The following is a 14,512-nucleotide window of genomic DNA, read 5'->3' as shown; positions in this document are numbered from 1 at the left end:
AATAAATATCTCCTTTCCTCAGCTCTGACCCTCAAACCACTGCTCTGAGCCTAAACTCTGAAAACACATTATTTCCAAAGCCCCTTTGCTAAATATAACAATAGACTTTGCTCAGCCCTGTGCCTTAAACACTATCCTGATCTGCCTTAGAAAGAAGTCTAATTCACATGCCTCCCCCAGACACTGGGACTCACATACACACCATTGACCTACCCTCACTGTGAATCCTCTTGACACTGCAACCTCCCTATATTCACTTATGACCTGCTTGACTCTCCAATAGCCTTGGTCCTCATCGGAACCCCCAAATGTAAAAAATATTCACCCACATAAATGCCTGTCACCTTTGATAACCCATAACAAGAAACTGAAGCATGCCCTTGAAATGTTAAGTGGTTGAGAAGCTCTGAGATTAGCCCCAACATCTAAACAGGACCCCTCAGGGGTCTCCTTAACCCTTTGGTATCAGCTTTGTTAACTGACTCCCTTTCTGCTGAGAGGTCCCAGGGCAGACTCCCCTGAGATGTGATCACAGCACAACTCCCTCATTTAACAAGAGCCCCAGAGACCAGCAAAGTGGAGCTCAAACTCATGAGAAGCTGGCCAGGCTTCCACAATCCAGAGTCTCGCCACTGCTTCAGGGACCAGACGTCAGGAAAGAAGCGGGGGGATTGAGTCCAGTGAAGGGAGCCGTGTTGTTCCTCTGGAGGAGTGTATCAGTTCCTCTCTCCTCTCCTGCACCTCTCCTTGTTAATCAGTTCAGGATTTCCTGGGGAGAAGGGTGAGGGAGCTGAGCTTTGGCTGAGCAGCAGACTTGGAGAGAACTAGCAGATGTGGTGCAGCTCAGCTCCCGGAGACACTGGGAAGGAAAGAGAAGCATCTGTATATGAAGGTGAGCTTCAGGAAGCTAGCTGGTGGGTTTGATGCTCATTCTTCACTCCCTGAGAGTTTCCAGTATTTTATGGATTAGAAGTCATCAAGTACAACTAAAACTTCATCTGGCTGTTGGTGTTAAGCCCCTCGGGTTGATGTGTAGGAAGCAAAATTCCATCTGTAGGGGGAAGAAAACCTGTTGTATTCTCAGTCTCATTCACTGAGCTTGTGCTTTTAGAACTGTTCTTCCTGATTGTCAGATCCAAACCCTTCTCCCCTTTTTTCTAGTCTTCAACATGGGTGACTCTCAGGTCTATGATCTGGAGTACCCAACTTCATTAATCAACCCAAATCTCCACCAATATTTTGTATTCTGCATTCCCCAGGCAGCCCTTTCACAAATGACTCATTTTAGAATTGCCCTGTGTTTGACAAACTGCTTTTCAGACATGGAATCTCACTTACTATTCGTGAAACATCAGGCACCAGCTTGTGGACAGATGATGAGGACACACCAAATCCCAGTTTTTGTCTTAAGTCCAGAGCACAACCACAACTCCGCACACACTAGACATACCCAGCTATGCAAGACCAGATTTCCTTCCTGATTTTGGCTAGTTCATCACTGATATTCAAATTTTCAAATTCCATCATCTACCATCTGTACAACACAGAAAGAAGGTTCACCTCTCTTGGAACTACAAAGGTAGATTCTGAACATGGGAATCAAAAGCTTGTCAGGTAAGGGGGATTGAAGAATAGTTCATGAGGAAATGATGACAGTGAGGAAAGCAATGTGTATACCCGAGCATGGGGAGGTGAAGCAGTGAGTCAGCTGGGTTCAAATCCCTATTGTACTTCCCTTCCTCGGGGACCTGGAGCAAAGCACTTGGGCTCTACAAGCTCCCATCTCCTGCTGACAACTTGCGCCTCGTAATCCCCCATTGTGGAATTTAGCAAAATGCTCAGCACAAGCTGGCTCATGTGTAATTTTCGATAAGTACAGGTTATTAACTTTAATAACTGATTCACTCAAATTATTCAATGCATAAACAAATATTCCTTCCCTAAAACCTTACAAAATGATGAAGTTAGTGATTAGGCAGTGAGAGATATGGTATTTTAAACATGTGACTTAATTGATTTTTGAGAACATGCAGGAACAGCAGAGAAGGAAGGTGATGCTGGGACTGATGAGGACCAGCAGCTTCTCCTAGTGCTTCCAGTATGCTTGTCTCTCTCTAAGTGTCGTAAATGCAGTATCTCATTCCATCCTCACGAGGCTCTGGATATCTGTGTCCAGTATCACAAAAGGCCTAAACTGAGGTCTAAAGATGTTTAGTATCTTACAACTAGAATGTAAGCATTTTTTTTGTTTAACTCTCTCAGCAACTTTCAAATATGCAATACAGTGTTATTAACTATGCATCATTTAATTGTTAATGAAATTACAGCGTTTAATTGTTAAATGAATTAATGTTAATATGTACATTATTATATATTTTATTTTTTGACTGAAAACTAATGAACTTTATGTGCATTTCTTCTGTATGCCATTGTTTCTGAATATCTAAGGTCCTATTAACTTTATTGAGTTAGTTGTGAAGAAGGTTATTTAAAAAAACTAGAGAGAAGCTTGGACAGATGAAATTAGTGGTTTGTTGGAGTATATTAGGACTGTGATAATTTAAGATGTTATGTTTTTCTCTTTTTTCAAAAGTTTTTTATTGTTCAATTATAGTTGTCCACATTTTTCCCCCACTACTCTCCCCTGCCCTGCCCATCCCCCTCCCCCACATTCAATCTTCCACCCTGTTGTCCTCGTCCTTGGGTCCTTTATACATGTTCCTGGAAATTTTCAGTGCAATAAGCCCATTTAAAATGAGTGGGAAAATATTCCCATTAAAGAAATTATTTTATTTTAAAGATTTTATTTATGTCTTCTTAGAGGTGAAGGTTGAGAGAGAAACACTAATGTGTGGTTGCCTCTCGTGTGCCCCCCACTGGGGACCTGGCCCTCAGCCCAGGCATGTGTCCTGACTGGGAATCGAACCAGTGACCATTTGCTTCACAGGCCAGCATTCAATCCACTGAGCCACACAAGCCAAAGCAAGAAATTATTTTAAACACTTTGGTGATAAAGTATGTTCACTGCAGAGATATTTATGGTAACCAAAGATATATAAGTAACCAATGTCTACAAATGTTGGGAAGTCCCTATGTAATATGTACATTCACTAGGTGTGAGTGAATAGGCAGGCTCTAAAAAAATAGGGTGAAAACCCTTTGCTGACACCAGATCTCTTACCTCAGAGTGTTTTGTGTGAGCAAGAAATGGAAGCCACTTTGACATCCATCCAGGCAGCTGTATATGACCGAAAAAACACATATTTTAACAATTAATATCTATGTTTCTCAAAGATATTTTTAGATACATATATGAAAGACAAATTTGTAAAACTTGAATTGAATACTTGACAAATGATGCCCATCCTGTGTAAATGGGATTTAGGAAAGGAAAAATAACTCACAAAAACGGGGAGACTTGCACAGACTGATGGCAATAAAATGCCACGAGCTAAGAGTGAACCTCTCATTCTGCACCCAGAGGAGAAAACAACACTTTGTTAAACTTGAGATCAACATTCCTCTTAGATCTGCCCTGTAAGTTATTTTGGCAAATTCTAATTTTTTTTCCAAAACAGTGCAAAGGTGAGCTTTAGAATGGCGCAATTAAATTTGCTTGTGACAGGGACTGAGTGTCCTGTGACTTTTCTATCCAAAACACCTCCATGTACACTCCCCATCCATCTCTATTCATTTAAATACTGCTTTATTTTCTTCACAGATTTTATTCCTACTTTATATTATATCATATATTTTGTTTGTTGATGATGATCTACCTCCCCAACTAGAACAGGAGCTACACGAGCTACACAAAAGCAAGGATTTGTTTTTATTGCTATGTCCCCATCAGGGAAACAGTGCTTTTCAAAGAATAGGAATTAGTGAACTTAACTCAGAGAGGTCCATCTCTGATGGCTTCTAAGGAAAACTCTTATTCTGTCCCTTCAGCTTTCAGTATAAAGACCTTGTGATGCCCATGGACTTGGAAAAGGAGGACCGCATCAGGACTATGAGGTTGACAAGCTGTGCCTGCACAGCAGCAACTTGTGTTTAAATAGAGGACACAAAGACTTTGCTGGGTTCTCATGATTTGGGTTATGGATTTGGAGCACGTGAAATAACAAAACATCTTGTACATACCTAGACCCAAGTCAATGGAAAGAGTCAACCAGACCAGTAGTGTCTCTGAGTTTATTCTCCTGGGACTGTCCTCCCGGCCCGAGGACCAGACGCCACTCTTTATCCTGTTCCTCATCATATACCTCATCACTATAACAGGGAACCTGCTCATCATTTTGGCCATCCACTCTGACCCTCAACTCCAGACCCCCATGTATTTCTTCTTGAGTTTCCTGTCTTTCACTGACATTTGCTTCACAACAACCATCGTCCCCAGGATGCTAGTTAACTTCCTGTCGAAGAAGACCATCTCCTACAGTGGGTGTCTGACTCAGATGTATTTTATTTATGCTCTGGGCAATACTGACAGCTTCCTCCTAGCAGTCATGGCCTTTGACCGCTATGTGGCCATCTGTGATCCCTTCCACTATGTCACCATCATGAGCCATCACCGTTGTGTCCTGCTGGTGGCCTTTTCCTGTTCATTTACTCATGTCCACTCTCTCCTACACACTCTTCTGCTGAATCATCTCACCTTCTGTGACTCCAATGTTATCCATCACTTTCTCTGTGACCTGAGCCCTCTGATGAAACTGTCCTGCTCCTCCACATTTGTCAATGAAATTGTGATAATGACAGAAGGACCTATTGTTCTGGTGACCCCTTTTCTATGCATTACCTTTTCTTACATGAGAATCCTCATCGCAGTTCTCAAAATCCCCTCAGCAGCTGGGAAACGCAAAGCCTTCTCCACTTGTGGTTCTCACCTCACTGTGGTAATACTCTTTTATGGAAGCATCTTTTATGTCTATTTACAGCCCCTCTCCACCTACACTGTCCAGGACCACCTGGCAACACTTGTCTACACAGTTTTGTCCTCCATGCTGAATCCTTTTATCTATAGTCTGAGGAACAAAGACCTGAAACAGGGCCTGAGGAAGCTGATGGGCAAGAGGAAATCCCAGCAGGCACCCTCTTGACAGACCCACTGGGATCTGCTGGTTGCTACTGGCTCTCAGTGAAGAGTCAGACTGTTGGAGATTAGCATTGTTAACCCATGTGTGACAAGGCTGTTACATACACTGATGGCAACCCCACCCACTGGCCCTGCCTCAGCTTAAATCACAGTATCTTTCCTCATTATTCCTCTACTCCCCTACAAACATTCATTACTTTCTCATCTTCCAACTACTATTTTAACTATTTTCCTAAAAATACTTCCTGAACAAATTTCTTTCTTTTTATTAAGACATACTCCGCCCTGGCTGGCGTAGCTCAGTGGATTGAGCGCGGGCTGGGAACCAAAGTGTCCCAGGTTCGATTCCCAGTCAGGGTACATTCCTGGGTTGCAGGCCATGACCCCCAGCAACTGCACATTGATGTTTCTCTCTCTCTCTCTTTCTCCCTCCCTTCCCTCTCTAAAAATAAATAAATAAAATATTAAAAAAAAAGACATACTCCAAAACACTTCATATTTCAGTATATTGCTGAAAACGATCAATTTATAGCTGTTCAGTGCCTTTGCAAATACTTGAAGAGGAAAAGGAGAAGGAAGATAACATTTTAGCTAATTTTATCATTTTGAGTATTTTTATAATTATTGTACTCTTTCTAAAAATTTGCATTTTTCTATCCAGGGAAACTGTCATGCCACCATTTCTCTGCCTATCCTTACTTTATTATATTACTATGGCTTTATTTTTTATTTTCCTCTTATTATTTTTACCAAGCAATTAAAAATGCTAAGGGCCAGAAAGAACAAGAACCAAGAGTGATAACATGAAAATTATCCATTTCACAGTGGGAAGGTTGGAACATTTCTTCACTCCATCTATCCCTAAAGCTATATGTTTAAAAATATATGATTTAATACTTTATTCTAGAAACTACCATCCATAAAAATCTAACCTATAGAAATATTATCATAAGTGTATATTGAATGTATATACACATATATATAAAATCCAAGTTTATAACAGATAAAACCTGACAACACCCCTAAAAGCCTATCAATAGGGAATGGAAAAGTTAATTATGATTAATTGCATACCATGTAATATAGGTGCAGGTTCAAAGAATGAAATGGATCTCTATTACTTCCTTGAAATTAGGTAGAAAAATCAAGATGTGGCACAAAGTGTAAAAATATTATGTTTTAAAACTATAGATGAATATATATGGTTGCAGAGGGGGATAATTTCCACTCTTTTAACACATTGTTAATGTCTGAATTTGTTCAAATAAATATTCGTAGCTCATGGAATTTAAAACCATTAATAAATTAGATGACCAATGCAACAGGGAAAGACTCTTTTTGTGAGGTATCAGCTGAAGAGAAACTGTCTAGGTGCTTGCATATCTGAAAAACATCATTATGTGGTTCTTTCACTTGAATGATAATTTGATGGGATATGGCATTCTAGTTACCAAAACTTCTGGAACTTTAAAGACATCTCTGTGTTGCCCTAGGGCAACACAGCTGTTTTCAGTGAGAAACAAGAGGTCATTTTGTGTTCCTTTGAGCTCTCTGCCCACAACTGCGGTCTGTAGATGTTCTACACCACACATGGCCGTGCTGTCATCGTGTAGGCTTTGGGTGAACAGACTCCCATTCTGCCCACTTTACTCCAAACCTGGGCACCGGAGCCTGATCATTGTCCTTGGAACCTGACAAGCCGATTCTAAAATTTAAATGGAAATGAAAATCACCTGGGACGGCCAAGATGATCTTGAAGAAAAATCATGAATCTGGAGGACACACCTTACCAAATCTCAAGATTTAACCACAAAGCCGAAATAATTAATACAGTGTGGTATTTGCATAAGAATACATGAATAAGAGCAGTGTAACAGAATGGAGAACCCAGAAATAAATCCTGGTTTATACTGTCACTTGATTTTTGGCAAAAGTGTCAATGCAATTTAATGGGGAAGGAGGGTCCATTCAATACATTATGCTGGACATACACATAGAAAACAAACCTTGACCTTACCCCAAGTCATACATAAAAAGGAATTCAAAGTAGCTCACAGACCTAAGTATAAAGGCTAAAAATGTAAAATTTCTTGAAGAAAACAGAAAAAATGCATATAGATACATATCTGTATATTCAACATTATATATATATTACATCCTATATATTCTGTATTACACCTATACATAGATATTTTATGTGTGTGTGTGTGTGTGTGTCTATATGTAACATTTGTGGCCTAGAAATGACTGAAGATTTCTCAGTCAAAAAACACAAAGGACGCCCTGGCTGGCATAGCTCAGTGGATTGAGCGCGGGCTGTGAACCAAAGTGTTGCAGGTTCGGTTCCCAGCCAGGGTACATGCCTGGGTTACAGGCCATAACCCCCAGCAACTGCACATCGATATTTCTCTCTCTCTCTCTATCTCCCTCCCTTCCCTCTCTAAAAATAAATAAATAAAATCTTTTAAAAAAATACAAAGGACTACTAAGCACATATAAAAAATTATTTTTGAAAAAAGATGAGCTATTACTAGTGTGGGGGAGGAAGAAACTCCTCTTCTAGGTTCTTCCTACTGCTCTAGTAATGAAATTAGCATGAGGCAGATTAACAAGAGAAAGTAACCAAATTAAATTGCATAGGTATGTATGGGAACTCCACATACATGGGAGAGTCAGAGAGCCTACATGAGTGACAGGGTCAGTGACAGAAAGGGAAAATAAGGCACATATGACATTCTGAGCTGAGGTTGAGATACAGCATCTTAGGGCTTCAGGGGGAGGACAGTCATTCAAGAGACAACAGAAAGAAAAGATGTTCAGTAATTAGAAGTTTGCTCTGCCTAATAGGTAGGTCATTAAAAAAAAAGACTAACCACAAAAGAAAAATTATTCAATTGGATTTCATCAAAATTTAAAACTGCTCATCAAAAGACCTCTTAAGAAAGTGAAAAGAGAAAAATACTCACTGTACATATATCTGCTAAACTAAAGGACATATTCAAAATATATAGAGAGCTCATATAAATATTTAAGCGAAAGTATACAACTCCACTTTTTAAAGTGGGCAAAAATCTCGAACAGGCATTTTACAAAAGACGATATTCAAATGGCCAATATCACGCGTGAAAAGGTACTCAACATCATTACTCACCAGAGAAATGTAAAAGTCCCAATGCAATACCACTGAACACTCAATAGCATGGCCACAATTTAAAAGATAATACAAAATTTTGGTAGGATTTGGAACAACTCAAACTGTCACATATTGGTGGTGGAAATGTAAAATTATAGAATCATTTTAAGTAACAGTCTGTCAATTCCTAATAAAATGAAACATACAACTACCTTATTTCTATTTTTTTTAAAAGTATGCAGCTTTATTTGTAACAAACCAAACTAAAACAACCCAAGTGTTCCTCAACAGGAAAACAGATTAATAAATCATCATTAAAAAGCTATACACTTGAGATTTAAATTATTTTATATATGTAAATTATTATTCAATTTTAAGAGAAGTTGAATGACCTGAAGATGGTGAGCAAAGACTCTGGAGACCACCTGCCCAGGTGCGCAAATAGATGAATACTGGGCAAATGGGGCTTCGTGAGAGTCTAAGGGACAGTATAAAGGGAATATATTGGGCAATTTGGGGAGGTGCAGAGTGGGCATGGGAGAGTCATGATACTACTTATCACCACACAAAAATTATCTTCGCCTCACAAATTTTCTCTTTGTCTTGTGAATCCCATTGACTTGAGTCCAGGATAACATTTGCATATCTAGACAGGAGATGTATCTGCTCAGAATTTGATTTCAATTTCTCTAAATTTAACTGTTTGTATTCCTAAAGGGGAAAGGGCTGATGAGTGGCTTTACTTAGTGGGGCTAAGTAAAGACTGACTGTAAGTGATGCCCCATTCCATCCTGGTAAAGATACTATAGTCCTAGCATTTTTTGCCTTTCTGCTCCTTCCCAGAAGTGGACAAGAACTGCAGCTCTGGATAGCCTAAAGCTGTTACAGGCCTGTAGAGGGCAGTATGCCTGTACCACAAACTTCTATCCAGAGAAGCCCAGTTTGGTTAAACAGGTAGTCATTGGAAAAAGTAGGAGAACCAGGGCAGCTGAAAGAGATCACATAATGGGAAATAATAGCAAGGAAGGCAATTGTCATTCTCAAGAAACTACCTCAGCAAGAGAATAATATTCTGAGCTGTTTCTCTTGTAAGCGGGGCTGAGTCATGACCAATGCAGGAAGATGCCCCAGGATTCATTTTTCCCTGAGGAGAGTTGGACCAAAGCTGCCTGCAACAATTTCCCAAAAGCACATCAACCAGTGTTCCTGGATGACCTGCCTCGATAACAGTAGGTTAGGATCATCATTTCAGCCACATTTTGTTGTTATATTTATCACACTGATTCCCTGTACCCCTAAGAGGATTCCTGCCTTTGAACCTCACTGGATATAGTACAATGACTGTCAGCTGACAACTGCTATGTTATGTTTCCGTAAACCAGGACAACACCCTGGTTAGAGTGAGCCCCTGGGCATGAAGGAGACTCTGCCCAGTATGTTGGAATCTAAAAGTTGCCTTTTTGACTGCACCAGATATGTGGATGGAAAACTATACCAGCAGACATTCAAGGAATCACAGTGATCTCTAAGAGGGCAATGGCACGACTACATGGTGTCACTCTAGAAATTCCCAAAAAGTGATTATGGGAAGCCTTTTGGACACTTGAACTGAAACGCACCTACCAAGTGAATCTGCTTCTCTGGCAATCTGTTGTGGAACACAGTACTTTTTGTGCACATAGTGTACTTGAATTAGGCCCATGGCAACAGTGGTTGTGACCACATAACATTAGCCTAGAGGACTGAAAGGGACTTACGGAGCTGGGAGCTTGGTTAAGTCTGCTGAATCAAGGAGAAAGTGCTTTCCTAGAGAATTACTATTCTAGTCTAATGGTTACTAGGGGAAGTCCCCTCCCAGAAAACTGGCTAAACTTGGCATTTGACCCAGAAATAGGATGAAGCCATTTGAATGGACCATGCGTTTACTAAACAAACTCACCATCTTGCTTGTCACTGACTCTGGGTCAGAACATGTGCCCTTGTCCAGGAAGGAGCGTGTGCCATGAAGATAGCACCAACATCTGATGTACTCAAACAGCAGTGGCCAGTTAGGCTCAGATAAGAGGAGGCTTATTTGTGGGAGCATTATGGCCAGCCTAAATTATGTCGAGATGATACTGGTAAGCATGGTATTTACTGACACTCTCTTAGAGCCAAATTGTCAAACAGTAGAAAGTATTTTTGGATCTTTATGATACAAATGGTAGAGTTTAAACAGGTTAAGGGTCAACCTTAGATCGCCCTCATGGGAGGCAAGTGGGTAGTGTGCCACAATTGTGCTTGTATCCTGTTCAATACTCCAGACAAGCTTGTTCCTTGCTGTCTGGAGTATTGTGTGCCCCAGACCAGATGGAACCTAGAGTTCACTGAGCAATGACCTTTAGTAATTGCACCAGTTATGAGAAGTATGTGGTACATGAGAAAATGATGTTCTTGCAGGGAAGATGAAGAAATCGTCTAGACTATATAACTAATGTGGACAGGTTAAATATTTTTTAATCTATCTGCCCCAACTACATGGCATAGTAAAGAATTTTCACACTGAGTTATAAAAATAAATAAAAATGGAACATAGGTATAAAATAGTTGTCAGAATTAGAAGATATTTGAGGAAGCCAAACTAAAACTTAGAATTGATGTAATACCTATGGAGACTTACTGACCAGAGAAAAAAGTAAACTTAGCTTTAGAAAAGTGATATATACCTGGCTGGCGTAGCTCAGTGGATTGAGTGCGGGCTGCGAACCAAAGTGTCCCAGGTTCGATTCCCAGCCAGGGTACATTCCTGGGTTGCAGACCATTACCCCCAGCAACCGCACATTGATGTTTCTCTCTCTCTCTCTCCCTCTCTCTCTCTCTCTCTCTCTCTCTCTCTCCCTCCCTCCCTTCCCTCTCTAAAAATAAACAAATAAAATTTAAAAAAAAGAAAAGTGATATATGTAACTAATAGCTTTGTTAAAGCCCATAAAAAAATGCAAGCAATAGTGGGAAAGAAAGAGTGAGGGAAATGGTCCAACTGAAAAAGACATATTAGAAATCTTGGGAGGGAATACACCCTTGTGAGGAATGTGAGTCGTGGTTCAGTGTGATTGTCTGGGAGCTATTCTGACTCCTGGTTGGATGATCAAAGTCTTAATGTCACAGCATTCTGAAATGTCTAATTTTGTACCCCAAATAGCATAGATGTTACTGTATGAAGAATCTTTTGGCAATTTTTTCTTTTATTTTTAAATATTATTTTAGTTTTTACCTAGAGTTGACGTATAATATAATATTAGTTTTAGGTATACAAACCAATGAGTAGACATTTATATAACTTTTGATGTGATCATCCCAATAAATCTCACACCTATCTGACACCATACGTAATATTATGGTATTATTGACTATATTTCCTGTGCTGTACTTTACATCCCCATGACTATTCTGTAATTACTTCTTAATCCCTTTACCTTTTTCACTCATTCTCCAAGCCCCCCTCCCATTTGGCAACTGTCAGAAGAATTATTTTTTAAATGCCTAAGGACTGTGTGGCAAAGAAACATTGACAATTGTCAGAGATCAACTGGATGGAAAGAATTAACAGGAGAACTATTGTACAATCATATTTTCATTCTCGGGAGACCTGAGGATTTGACTCTTGATTCCGCATCTTTTAACAGTAATTCAAAGAACATATAAGTAGATGCCTGATCTAGGATAAGTTAGGGTCCTGCAATTTAGTGAACCAGCGGTGTGTGTGCCTGTTTGTCAAGACTGCCTGCTGGGTAACCAGTCATTAACAAGAGGCAGCTGCACAGAAATATAGGTGCTAGAAATACATCTCAGAGAGGGCTGCATGATTGCCAAGATATAAAAGCCAAAGGGACCCCAGGTCTGATGCAATTCTTGACCTAAGTGAAGGCTAACACTGGGGCAAGCCAGACCATCAGAGCTGCATACCTGCATGTGTTATGGGCCCCCTTAGGATCACTTGGACTAAATTGGATCTTGGCAGGACGCCCCCCAGGCATCCACTGAGGACCTTTAGGAGAACTTGCTGTTTCTTCTGAGGACCTTGCTGAGAAGGCTTTTCTTTGTATTGCACAGTAATCTCTTCATGAAACCCTGTAAGAGATATTTCTCCTAGATCCCAGAGCCAGAACTGGTAGTACTTCTCCTAAATAAGGGATTCACTTTTATCTCCGAGAACCACATTTATACTGAGAGCCACTTAAGTGACCTGCTCTCCCTCTTCATTTTGGTTATTAAGGAGCTCAGAGTTCAATGAGCTGCTAACCAAGTTATCGGAACTTCCCACTGATTTGGGGCACTCTCCTCACACTTGCCTGCATTATCATCATCTTCCTAACACCTTTCTTTTTTGCATATCCCTTGGCTATTGCTTGTTACCTTGTTTGTTATATCTATCTTTCTGAACCACCTCATTCTTTCTTAGAAGAAAATAAAATAGAAAAAGGAAAAAGAGAAAGAAGGGAAGGAGAGAGCAAGCATGGAAAGGAGTGAGGGGAAGAAACCAGTCCAGCAAAAACTTGGCTAGTTGTTTTGATATGAATCTGGGGTGTCTCAGAGTATAACGTTCAAGAATATAAAATACAGATTAATGGAAAGTCTATTCTCTCCCCTGAACATCCCCTCCCCCCCCCCTTTGATATGTACAGAAATTCTTGAGGACTCTTCTCAGCCTCACACAGGCAAGGCCTGAATTCTGCCCCTTGACCCAAGAACCAAGGGTGCTCCCTGGAGGACAGGTACTTTATATCCACTAACAGAGGCCAGTAGCTAGAAGCAGCTTGGAACAATTCTAAGAGCTTCCCCAAGGGATAAACCACATAAAACACTATTCTGACTCCATACTGAAAACCCAACACTAAGGAGCCCCTCACATCAACATCCCTTGAACCTAAATAACTTGATACTATGTCAAAAACCAACATAAAATTTTATCTACCTTCTTCACTGTCCCTGGACTAGCATGCCCATGGGTGCACACACAGACCCCTTTCCATTGCCTGAAAACTGTTGTCTCCCCATATTAATCTATCCCATCCACACACAAAAATAACAATTCACATCTATGGACATCCCTCTCTTCCCAAATACCCACCATTGTGTCTCAGCCCTGAGTCATGTACCAAAAGAAAGCTGAGCCACACCTGTCAGATGTGACCATGACCTGTCAGATGTGACCAGCGAGGCCCTGGGGATATTCTCAACACCCAGCAGGAAGGACCTCACATTCTCCATTCCCTTGGGCTGTGCTTTGCTTTCTAAACTTGGAGAAGGCACAGGACAGAGTTCTCTGCGGGAAGACTAGGAAGAGAGAACACCCTTTTCCCTCAGATCACAGAGAACCCCGAGGAGACCTGTGAACAGAGGTTAATGCATTACAGGGTTGGAGAGGTGACTCTGGGCAACTCTGTCTTCTGAAATGCGTCAGGATGGGGCTGGGGACCAGAGGTGGGCATGAGAAAGGAATTATGTTGGGGACCTGTTCCCCTGTTGACTGCACGCGCTGCCCTTCCTGTTTTCTTTGGCTTCCTCTGGCAGAGGTAAGGGGTGGGGGAACGTAAGGAAGCTGGAGCTCTTAGCTAACATGGGGATTCTGAATGAATTTGCAGACGTGGTGCGGAAAAGCCTGCATCTGGAGAGGCTGCAGTGGAGACAAAACATCTGGATGTCGGAGGCAAGCAGGACTAACCCTCCACATTCACAGTCCACACCTGCCAGGTATGCCTTCCTCCAGGCCCGCCGTCTGAGAACAGGAAGTCCCGAAGTGTCCATGAATCAAACTTTGTCAGAAGTCATTCTGAGTGTTTTGATAAGATATCAGTGAATCAGAAAAGGGTTACCCATGTGTCATTGTCCAAATTCACTGAACAAAATCAAGGGCAATCTGTGTGTACAGAAAGGAATGGGTGGTCACTATGACTAAGCCTCTGGTTCTCACATGTTTGCTTAACCTAAGCGCAGACCAGGCAGGCTTCCAAGGTTTAACCATGACTGGTTACTTACTTTACCAAAATATTTTTGTCTGCCTCACAGTATAAACTTTGGGGCGGGGGGTGCTGACCACCTGCCAGCACTGTGCTTTGACATGCTTTAGTTCGCTGAGTTCTCCCGATAACTCTGGGAGATGGGGACTCCCACTGTGCCTACTCGATGGTGGAGAAGCTGTGTCACGGAGAGATTAGGTAACTTGCCATAGACCACTCAGCTGATAAGGACAGGGTGCACACCTAGGCAGTGCGCCACGCTCTTAGCCTCCATGCCGCGGCCCCTCC

The 14,512-nt window shown here is 41.2% G+C and overlaps 1 protein-coding gene across 1 annotated transcript; it reads left to right on the top strand.

The window, feature by feature from the left end:
- The first annotated feature begins 3,755 nt into the window (after positions 1-3,755).
- On the top strand, positions 3,756-5,371 carry LOC114512052 (olfactory receptor 1L8-like). The gene has a single exon (XM_028530953.2). It carries the CDS (start codon positions 4,155-4,157, stop codon positions 5,097-5,099), a length of 945 nt encoding a protein of 314 aa, XP_028386754.1. The 5' UTR covers positions 3,756-4,154; the 3' UTR covers positions 5,100-5,371.
- Positions 5,372-14,512: the final 9,141 nt, after the last annotated feature.

Source organism: Phyllostomus discolor, chromosome 3, assembly GCF_004126475.2.
Source record: "Phyllostomus discolor isolate MPI-MPIP mPhyDis1 chromosome 3, mPhyDis1.pri.v3, whole genome shotgun sequence".
NCBI classification, from domain to species: domain Eukaryota; kingdom Metazoa; phylum Chordata; class Mammalia; order Chiroptera; family Phyllostomidae; genus Phyllostomus; species Phyllostomus discolor.
This window is presented reverse-complemented; position numbering and strand designations above follow the sequence as displayed.

Bases quoted from the DNA above. Each gene is read 5' to 3' on its own strand.
- LOC114512052 (XM_028530953.2), top strand. From the start codon at position 4,155: ATGGAAAGAGTCAACCAGACCAGTAGTGTCTCTGAGTTTATTCTCCTG.